At 29.6% G+C, this 11,823-nt stretch overlaps 1 protein-coding gene across 1 annotated transcript; it reads right to left on the reverse strand.

Annotated features, from left to right (window-relative positions):
* Nucleotides 1-1,361: 1,361 nt before the first annotated feature.
* LOC149557565 (4-coumarate--CoA ligase 1-like) lies at nucleotides 1,362-3,679 on the reverse strand. Its single transcript, XM_089830334.1, has 6 exons — nucleotides 3,515-3,679; nucleotides 2,421-2,619; nucleotides 2,179-2,324; nucleotides 1,724-1,791; nucleotides 1,500-1,621; nucleotides 1,362-1,423 (listed from the first exon to the last, which is right to left on the reverse strand). Exons 1-6 carry the CDS (start codon nucleotides 3,677-3,679, stop codon nucleotides 1,362-1,364), a joined length of 762 nt encoding a protein of 253 aa, XP_089686460.1.
* Between the last annotated feature and the right edge of the window lie 8,144 nt (nucleotides 3,680-11,823).

The following is an 11,823-nucleotide window of genomic DNA, read 5'->3' on the forward strand; positions in this document are numbered from 1 at the left end:
TGGGAGGAGAAATGGCTAAGTCTAGTTGGGGAAACACCCACTTGGGGTCTTAGTGTAAAAAGGGCCAACTAGTAGTAGAAGCAGTAAGAGGAGACATTGGGGACCACCCTGAGCTAGGTCTCTGAGGAGGCGAGGCAGAGTGGTGTTGACCACTAGATCCTCTAGAAGAGTGGTGTTGACCAAAAACACCATTACTAGGAGAGTAGTGCAGCTAAGAGCAAGGCATGTATGAGTAGTGAACATAACTACTATGTCCTTGATACTGACCATGAGGAGGAGTACGGTCGCTAGAGGCCAAATATAGAAGAACACAAGCTACTGTATAGGTGGCATTTCCCCAACAATTCAAAAACTCTTGTAAGTAAGCCACCTCCAAAGCCACTTTATCTATTTATACTTGAATCTACAACATGACATTGTTATAAATGCATGCTATAGCTTACATAGCAACATTAATGTCAAGTTTGTTGTTAGCATAAATAACTACATTACAATCTTTCTATATGGTAAATAAGATCTCCAATCTGAAAGCATGCCATATCTGGGAGTACATGAAGTTGATGATTCTAAACATGATCAAGTGTACATGTGAAAGAAACAGTAATAAAAAACTATATATATTTATAAGTATAAACATGTAAATACATGTATGTGTATGTACAGTTTGTTATTTTAGTATGAAAAATTAGATGTAATGATAAAATTGTATGCTTTATTGGAAAAATTGTTGTAATTTAAGAGAAAATAATTTTCAAATGCATCATAAAATTTATAAACATTTATAGTTTTTACATTTACTACCTTATCAACCAAATTAAACATCTATATCTTTTACATTAACTACCATATTGGTTAGATGATTGGGAGGTAACCTCTCGCTGATCCTTTAGCCTTTTTGTACACTAGGGTCCACACCCCACCCCCCCCCCCCCCCCGCACCTTTTGGCTGCTATCTAATACTTCAAAAACTACCATATCAACCAAATTAAACTTTAGTAAGTAATATAACATATGAATGGTCAAAATTTAATAATATAGTTCAAATAACATAAGAATTCTCAAGATCTTGATATTCTTATTTAGACATGGAAGTAAAGGTTTTTTTTTATTAGAGAATCTCCATAATCTTTGAAAAAAGATTGAAAGACAAAGACAAAATATGTAAAGAGGAAGAAATTGTAAGGAAATAAATCACCTTACACAAATAATCTAGTTTACTTGGATAATTATCACTATTAATTGATCTAGATCAAAGAGAGTTGGGATTAGCATTAGATAATCACATGAATAGCCTAATATCTTCATACTTATTTCTCATTTTATTGAATTTTGGATCGCATATGGTTGTGCAATATCTTATCTTACTGAGATTTGGGTATTGAACCTATGAAGTACATATGATGCAATTTCCTATAAAATACCACTTGAATATGACCATACACTTAGATTAACATCATAATTTTATTTTAAGTTTCAAATATATATTTCTTGATCATAACATGTATTTTTAATGTTCACCTCTTTGGCAACGAATAATTTAATCTCCTTGGGAGTTATTTCTTGACTGACAGATGTGACTACAAGTACTACTGGCACCTCTCCTGCAACTTTGTCTTTTTGCCTATGCCAAAAATAGTTATGGGTGTGACCATAATATATATAATTATTAGATTAAGAATTAAAATTAGAGAAATCGGGTAGTTGATTAGGGTGCCAAACTTACGGGACTACTATCATGTTTGAAATAAAGGGATGATTTATCAAAATGGCTTCCAATTCTGTAGGAGCTACCTGTTCACCAATATCATTAGATACTACTTAAATATTTTAGACAAATGGTTTATTCCTAAACTTAAAATGTTAAATAGTCAAACTTTTTTTCTAGGCTTAATTTTTCATTGATATTTAAGATTAAATTGTTAAATTATATTGAAAAAATATGTATAGCTAAGATAAAGGTATTACTAGTAGCTAGAACTAACTTGTATGTTTATATCTCTTAAATTATATATCACATTTAGACTACAATTATTTTTATATCTTCATGTAAACTTACTTGCTTAAAGCAAAGTAAAATAGTTAACAATTAACTACTAATATATAAATCATCCACTATTAATATAACTAAAATTAGTTAAATGAATTTTAATTAGACCCAATCTGGAATGTGAACTGAACTTGGAATACCTTGTATTTGATAAGCTCTTCTAGATAGTCCACAACGAAAAGCTCATCATTGTCATTAATGTAACCAATGTCACTAGTATGTAACCATCCATTCTTGTCTATAGTTTTCTTTGTATCCTCTGGATTGTTTAGATACCCTATTGGTCAAACCAAAATTACTATTGTATATACTTTTGCATATATTATGTTTTCTATTTTACCAATAGAAAAATTTATTTATGTGCAATATATACCTTTCATTAATTGAGGGCCACGAACACAGATCTCACCTAATTGACCATGAGGAAGTGAAAGTCCGGTATTCAAGTCAACAATCTTGATTTGGGCATTCCTAACCACGGTTCCAGGTGAATCAGATTTAACTGTGTATGGTTTCTTTGCAAATGCAAGGCTCATCATTGCTATTGGTGCTAATTCTGTCATGCCATATACCTGAATTGCAGATCATCATTAAGTGTGATAATATAATAATTGGATATTTTGTTAAGAGTTGATAGTATATATAAACAAAAGTAATAGTAATGGTCCTCCCTAGTTTTGAGCATTTTAAATTCCTGAATAGTATAGTAGATTTTGACAATTCTTTTTATAATTCATATGTGATTTCAAAAATTTAATAGCTAGGTTTTTGGTAGTTGGGTAATGTAAAGAGAATAATTGTACAGTTAAAGGAGGAGAAAAGCTATTATTTTCTATTATTCACTTGATTTGAATATCACAAGATTTTCATATGATCTCTACATAAGTTAAGAATAATAAATGTATACACAAATATTTTTGTGCACAAGTGCCCTCCACTATGGGTACGTGTAAAGTTATTTAACTTTTTCAATTAAATGCATTGTCCTATTAGATTATACAACTTTTGTGATATGTATATAAATGAGTAACTATTTGAAATGAATTATTTTAATAACAAAGTTGTTAAACTTTTTCAATTAAAAACTTTGTCCTATAAGATTGTACAATTCTCATAACCAAATACTAGCGAATATAAAAATGAACAACTATTACTTGATATGATTTTATTTTATGTAGAAAACTCTAAATTAATATGTATTTTAAAGAATAACTAAATCTAATTCCTACTTTACAAAATAAGTTATGTTGCACTACTTATTAGTACATATACCTTTGTCTCAACTAGTACTTGGTGAAGAACATCTTAGCTAAAATCTTGATTAAGATTTGTGATTTTTGTTTCAATTTTTTTATTTATGTTCTTATTTTACAATAATTTACACGTATCTATACTCAAAATTGTAAGATTGGAAAATAGACCAAAAAAAAAAAACAAATAAAAAGAAAAACCGACACTTAACAATACGATCTTTGAACTCTGCCATTCTTTCAAAACAGTAAGCGTGTAATGGCATGTGATTTGGTATTGAAATGTCAGGAAGCTTTGGTCTGTACACAAACGCTTCACCATTTGCAGCCATTCTTCTTCTTCCTTAAAGACTCTCCGAGAATTTCGCACAGAAACATCCATCTACAGTAACATCCCTAGGCGAGTTTCATTGTTTAAATGTCGAACACGGTTTATTCAATTTATTTAAATAGATGTGAAAATTATGTCATTGAAACAAATAATGAGAATTAATTTATTACCACGTAATGAAGGATTAAATAGACAACAGTGAATGTTGAATGGCTATAGCATGTGATGTTTATTGCTCCCCATAAATTTCTTAATGTTCTGGCTTTTATGGCCCAGATTCTTTTGACTTTGAAAGCAAAACCTGCGTCTTATTAACGAGGCCACAACAAAATATGTCGACATTGTTCAATAATGAAAGGTACCATAAGCAATATCAACCACAAAAACACCCATCTGATTAGCTTATCTGTGTAAGCATATCTGTGTACACGGTGTTATCCTTTTTTAACTTTTTCCTTTAATTGCATTCAATTCTAGAATAAAAGCTTTGTACATAAGAGGAAGATAGACATTTAAATAAATTACGTTACATAAGTTTGTCCAATGAAAGAGATTTCTATTATTAATTATGTTCGATGTACATTATAATATCATGAAGTGAACGCAAAAAGATACTCTCATATGAAAATTATGTCTGCATGAAATTTGCACATGTTTCCACATTTTTATGGTTGAAGCTTGAGAAGCGTAACTTATGTAATGATTATAATTATTGTTGTAGAAATTTTACAAATTGTTAAATGGTATAAAGGTAAATAAATTTGAAAGGCATCTTAAAATTTGTACAAAATTATGGTTTTTCTATCAGGTATCATAGTGCTTGTTAATAAGTGAATTGGAAAAAACTTTTAAAATTTAAAATAGTAGGTGAATATTATAAAATAAGAGCTAAGATTAAAATTGGATACATTTTTTCTTCCTAATTAAAAATATTATTATCAAACTTCAAATGCAGATATTAAGTGACTAATTATCTTACAAATTTGTGATGACTAATTAAATTTAACTAGAAAAGGGAAGGAGAATCTACAAAAGAGATGTCTTACCTTACAAATTGATATATCACGACATAAATGTTCGAACAAACAATAAAAAATGAACATCAAGGTGAGACATATGATTGGACTATCACCAAGTTGGCCTAGAAATAAAGATATTACGTTACTATTATCAATTTACAACTGCTAACCTATCAAATACATTATACTTGCATTTTAGTATTAAACCACAGACAAAATAACAATTACATGCAAATATATCCATAAATGGTTGTGCTAACTTTGTAAAGTCATAAATATAGAAGAATATCCTCCACTATTAGGTTCTTCTCTTCTATTACTTCTACAAAATTTTATCTTCTCAATTTAAATACACCTATTGCTACTACCTTTGTCACTTTGGCAATTGTTAACCAATGTCCACTTCACCTTTTGTTGTTTGATGTCACCTTTGACATTGTCCAAAAACTTTGTATCCTATAATCCACTCTCAAAATTTTATTTCTCATCTGATACTCTTTCAATAGTAACTTTTTGTAACATCATCTTTTCTCATCAATTTTTAAAATCATTGGTTCATATTTACTCATTAGATTCCTCAACACCTATGCCACCTCAACAACCTTTTATGTTTCCTATTACAAATCCATCACCTTATAATCTGAAGTATTTTGATCTCCTAAGATGTAAGTCCTCATCATACTTAGGATCTTATCTTTTATTCCTTCCTCCTTCAAAGGAAGAAAAGTAAAACTACAACCATCTTTCATAATAGAAACAATATTCCTTTAACAATCATAAATAGTATGAACATTGTATTCCCAAAATCTACCCAACAAAACATCGAATACACTCATATTAACCACATCATACAATACCTCATCTCAATATGGTCCAATATTAAAATTAACTCATAGCTATTATTTCACTTTTGCTATATGATCATCTTGAAAACCTGACAAGTAAGAGTCTTGCTTCTATAAAACCGAAGAGGTTCCTTCTGGTCAAAGAAGTCAATATTTAGCTGGTTACATTTTTCACTTGGAGCTCTCAAATCTAAAGGATTAGAAAAATTGATAGGGATAGAGGAGGTTATATAGGCTTTTTAGAATTAGACATTGGCATTTTTTGGTTTGAGGGAGTTATTAGACTTGGGGACCTCATGATTATTAGGGTTAAAAGTCAAATTCTTCTTAATTAATGATAAAGAGTTTCTCAAACACCATTTCTTTTTGCACAAAAGCATTCATTAATTCCTAATGAAAATGAAATATGGTATACAAAAAGATGGTCATGTAAATAAAATAAATAACTTTAGAAAGATCAAGGCTGGGGTTTAAAGATAGAAGAAACCTAGTGCCTATATTTGGGAGAAGGTTACTACTTTTATCAAGTAGAACAACAATTTCAATTGGTTATAGGTCATGGGGAATAAAATTCAAGAATGGAGGCAAGTTACGTATTGAAATTCAGCGTGGACAACATATGGCTAAAATTTCCTCATGGATTGTATCTAGAGACCAAGCAATTCCTCTAAAACTGCATAAGCCAATTCTATGAAATTACATCTTTATAATATATTTTTCATTATTGGGGTTGGACAGAAAAATCAAGAACAAATCTTTTAGAATCACACCAAAAATAGGATAATGATACTCTAGTTTTTCTAGCCCAAACTTCATGCTACCAATCGTTAAAAAATTTATGAGAGGAGAATTTTAAAGTTTCTAGAAAAATAGCAAAATTCCTAACCTAAACTTCTTTGCATTAATTGTTAAGGTTATTTGCAAATTAGGTTTAAGATCGAAAAAGGCATTAGGAAGTTGCTTACCTTCACTCGACCCCTTTGCAACATGGTTGGAACTAGATGAAGGTTTCTAGTTGAACCTCACTAACCTCTTAACAATTGTGTATCTTCTAGGGCATCCTTAAGATACCTAATTTCCAGCTTTAGTGAAAGTAGCATTGAGAAAGAATGAGCACCATTTCTAGATGATAAGGATCATATGCATACATGAGTAAATATTGTGCTACTAATGCAAGGGTAAGATGACAACCATCAACTCTCGAGGAAGCCATCTTTGAAGTCTTTGCAAGGCTTGGGAAAGACTTACTAGAAAAAAAAATGTCCCCAATTTTACTTTGGATTCCTATTTTTTATATTTTCACAAACTATTTACCTAATAATTTAAAATTTGAAAGTTCTTTTCATTTCAATTATTAGCAACATTGTGATACTTGATATAAAAACCATAATTTTATAAAAAATTAAATACAACTTATAAATTATTTATCCTTTTACAATATAACAAGTTGTGAAATTTCTGAAATAATAATTTCAATGATTTACACAAATTACACTTCCAAACTTCAACGATAACAATATCGAAACACGTGCAAACATTACACAAGTTACGCTTCTCAGGCTTCAGCCATAAAAATGTGGAAACACGTGCAAATTTCATGCATACATAATTTTCATACGAGAGTATCTTTTGCGTTCACTTCATGATCAATGATAGAAATCCCCTTCATTGTACAAACTAATGTAACGTAATTCATTTAAATGTCTATCTTCCTCTTATGTATAAAGCTTTTATTCTAGAATTGAATGCAATTAAAGGAAAAAGTTAAAAAAGGATAACACTGTGTAATCTTCCTCTTAAGTACAAAGCTTTTATTCTAGAATTGAATGCAATTGAAGGAAAAAGTTAATATCAGATGGGTGTTTTTGTGGTTGATATTGCTTATGGTACCGCGGTGTTTAGGAAAAATGTGGCTACCTTTTAAGGAGTATCTTTCCTTATTGAACAATGTCGACATATTTTGTTGTGGCCTCTTTAATAAGACGCAGGTTTTGCTCTCAAAGACCAAAAAATCAGGGCCATAAAAGCCAGAACGTTAAGAAATTTATGGCGAGAAATAAACATGACATGCTATATCCATTCAACATTCACTATTGTCTATTCAATCCTCCATTACGTGGTAATAAATTATTTCTCATTATTTGTTTCAATGATATAATTTCCACATCTATTTAAATAAATTGAATAAACCGTGTTCCACATTTGGTTTGCTCTCCACTTGTTTCAGATATTCTGTCTATATATAGACACTGCAACTTGTCTATATATATACCATCAAAATCAATAATTGCAAGCAATTTGAGAAGACCCAATTCAAGTGTCCGAGAGGAATAAGAATGTTTCCATTTTAAAAGACACTTCAACATTTTCCATTAGGGCTCGTTTGGTTGCTGGAATACAACCGGAATAGGAATAGGAAATTAGAATATGATTTGTATTCTTTGCTTGGTGCGTGGAATAGGAATAGGGAATAGGAATACGTATTCTCATTTTAGCCCCAAAATGAGCTTTTGTCCATTCCAAAAAATACTTGTAATTGGAATTGCTATTCTTGCATTCATTTTCGCTTTCTCAAATTTGATTAAATTTTCAAATCCGCTTTGACCTGGGGTGAGCGCGGGAACTTTGTTTTCAATATTTTCAAATATTTCAGCGATTTTCCAATGGCACCGATTGCATCTTCAAAATATTTTCAAATGGTGCCGATTTCAAGTTAACCCTATTCCAATTTAAGCTTGCATAACCAAACAAGGGATAAACAAGATTGGATTGCATTTTTCCATTCCTATTCTTCATTTTCCATTCTCATTCAAATTTTCTATTCTAATTCTCAATTCCTATGCTTGCAACCAAACGGGCCCTTAGTTCCTCACTAAACACAAAAAACTAATCTTGAGCCATAAGTTTCCATCAGTAAAACAAGAGGCATTGACAAGATAGAGATCATTGCAAAAGTTACTTCAGTCAACCATAAAAACATGAAGGCAGGAACTTTGGCGCATGCGCCTCTTGTTTTATTTCGACTTGATCAAATTGATTCGTTTAGCACCTGTTTGGCAACAGGAATACATGCAGAATAGTGATATGTAAATTCTTAAAATTTTGAATTCTTCATTTGGGTGAACCAAATCGGAATTGGAATACGAAGTAAAATAAGAATACGTATTTCAATTTTGGCTCAAAAATGAGGTTTTGCAATTCCATCCAAATAGGTGGAATTGGAATACATATTCCTATTCAAATTTTATTTATTTTAAAAAACATAAATTTTTTGGTCCGTGAATTCCCCATCAAATTTTGATTCTGGTTGAACCAAATAGATAATAGGAATACATACCCCCATTTTCTATTCCAAAATAAGTATTCTAGAATAGCTATTCCTATTCCCCTATTCCTATTCATACAGCCAAATGGGCCCTTAGATAGATAGCTGCCTACAATTTAGGAATGACAATTTTGTGTTATATTGTTGTCGTTAAAATTTACATCTTTATTTTATTTCAACTTTATCAAATTGATTTGTTTAAAGATATAAGAACCCTAGTGTCTATATGTGGGAGAAGGCTATCACTTTTATCAACTCAAACCACAATTTCAATTGGTTATAGGTCACAGGGAATAAAATTCAAGAATGGAGACAAGTTGCCTATTGAAATCTAGCGTGGACAACATATGGCTAAAATTTCCTCATGGATTGTATCTAGAGACCAAGCAATTGCTCTAAAATTGCATGAGCCAATTCTATGAAATTACGCCTTTATAATATATTTTTCATTATTGGGGTTGGACAAAAAAATCAAGAACAAATCTTTAGAATCACACCAAAAATAGGATAATGATACTCTAGTTTTTCTACCCCAAACTTCATGCTACCAATTGTTAAAAAATTTATGAGAGGAAAATTTTTTATTTTCTAGAAAAATACTAGAATTTCCAACCTAAACTTCTTTGCGTTAATTGTTAAGGTTATGCGCAAATAAGGTTTAAGATCAACAAAGGCAGTAGGAAGTTCCTTACCTTCACTCAACCCCTTTGCAACATGGTTGGAACTTGATGAAGGTTGCTAGTTGAACCTCACTAACCTGTTAACAATTGTTTTATCTTCTAGGGCATCCTTAGAATACCTAATCACCAACTTCAGTGAAGGTAGTATTGAGAAAGAATGAGCACCATTTCTAGATGACAAGGATGATAAACATACATGAGTAAATATTATGCTATTATGCTATTATGCTATTATGCTATGGCTGCCTTCCACTCTCGAGGAAGCCATCTTTGAAGTCTTTGTAAGGCTTGGGGAAGAATTATTAGGAAAAAAGATGTCTCCAATTTTACTTTGGATTCCTATTTTTATATTTTCACAAATTATTTACCTAATAATTTAAACTTTGAATATTTTTTTCATTTCAATTATTAACAACATTACATAGATTTATGATTTTATATAAAGTAATTATTTATAATAATTTTTTTGTATATTCAACTTGTTAATTTGAGTATTTTAAAAAACATCTTCTTTTTTGTATTGAACAGAACAATAAATCTTTTTGCCTTTTCTCTTTCTTTCTGGAAAAAAAAATCTTTTAATTTTGTTAAATGATAAAGTTCCATTTTAGACAAGATATATATTTACATCTCTTAGATGAAAATGTTGTCATTACTAATTTTTTTTTTAAAATATTAAAAGGCTTAGTTTTTTAAAAGTTTAATTTTAAGATTTTATCAAATTAAATTAAATTTTTAAATAAAATCTATGGTACATAATTAAGAAAAAAAAGAAAATTTTGAAACTTAAAATTATAATAAAAATAATAGAATTTTTCAATGAAAAGTTAATTTTTAATCTGTAATTTTCTACTTATATAGGGTAGAGTATAATAATTTAAAATATAATAAGTGTATATTTGAAAAAAAATAAAAATAAAGACTTGTATGAGTATGTATACAATACACATTTATGTTTTATAATCAACTATATGTTTTACATCAAATGTCATATCAACCTCAATATGTAATTTAACATATCAATATTCAAGTTTTAATAATGTAATTCAAATAACATAAAAGTTCTCAAATTTTAGATATTTTCATTCAAGAATGGAATTAAAAATATTTTTATTTTCTCTAAATCATTAGAAGCTTTGAGAAAAATGTTGGAATACAAGGAGTACACATACAAAGAAATTGTAAGAATAAATCACCTTACATAAATAATCTAAATTACTTAGATGATTAACACTATTAGTTGGTCCAAATCAAAGGGAGGTGAAGTTAGTATAGAATGATAACTTCAATAGCCTAATTTCTTAATATTAATTTTTCATTCTTACTCAAGTTTTAATCTTATATGAATGCACAATATCTTGGCTAACTGAGATTAATAAATTGAAATGACATAGTAGATGTGATGTGCTTTCTTGTAAAAAAAACACCACTTGCACATGACCATCCACTTAGATCAGCATGATTTACAATTTTATATTTCAAAATATATATTTCTTTTATTTTCAATGTTCACCTCTTTAGCAACTAATTGCTTGATCTCCTCTAGAATTATTTATGTTAAGATTGTAGTTTTTTAGTTACAGTCAGATTGATATGATCATGAGTTTCATTATTGATGATAATATAAATATTCCTTTATATAAAAATAATAATAACTATAATTATAATGTATATATTTTACATATGGTTAGTTATATTATTTTATACTAACTAATGATGTTTAAACCTTGGAGACATTTCATGTCCTTCTCTCATACTTATATGAGATCCAAATATGTATTTGAAACATATCAATAACAATGGAAATATAATTACATTTGCAGACATGATCTAGGTTACTTAACAATTTCTTGACTGTCGGATGTGACAAACCACCTATTCGTGTCTATAGATTTATTTGTGACGTCTTGGTTGTGTAAATAGTGTTGGTGTTTTTACACTACCAAGAAATAAAATACTTGATATCAAGATGGTAAAGATCAAAATAACCTAAGGATTAGCTATTTCCCATGATCATCTAGATGGTCTTTAGATATGGAACCAACTTCAACAAAATCATTAAAGATTTTCTACTCTTTTGGCTTTGTACAACCAAGGCAGGTGCACCTAAGGGATAAAGAGATTCAAAACTTGATACTACTTTCACATTTAATTCATTCAATGATACTTTATTACAATATTCATCCCCTACAACAGATTGGTCATAATTCTTCTTTAATCTACAAGTAGTTCTAGGTAGCAGTAGCTAACTAACTAGCTATGACAATCTTCATACATTTAATGTAAAATTGATTTTGATTTTAAGATTGTGTTTGATGCTTATCAA

This window comes from Cupressus sempervirens, chromosome 5 (assembly GCF_028749045.1).
Source record: "Cupressus sempervirens isolate cs-2001-9-10 chromosome 5, ASM2874904v1, whole genome shotgun sequence".
NCBI lineage: Eukaryota > Viridiplantae > Streptophyta > Pinopsida > Cupressales > Cupressaceae > Cupressus > Cupressus sempervirens.

Coding starts and splice junctions, on each gene's coding strand:
- LOC149557565 (XM_089830334.1), bottom strand. CDS start 3,679: ATGGATGTTTCTGTGCGAAATTCTCGGAGAGTCTTTAAGGAAGAAGAA. Junction 2,325..2,420: donor TGGCCCTCAATTAATGAAAG/GTATATATTGCA, acceptor TTTGACCAATAG/GGTATCTAAACAATCCAGAG. Junction 1,622..1,723: donor TCAAACATGATAGTAGTCCC/GTAAGTTTGGCA, acceptor TTTTTGGCATAG/GCAAAAAGACAAAGTTGCAG.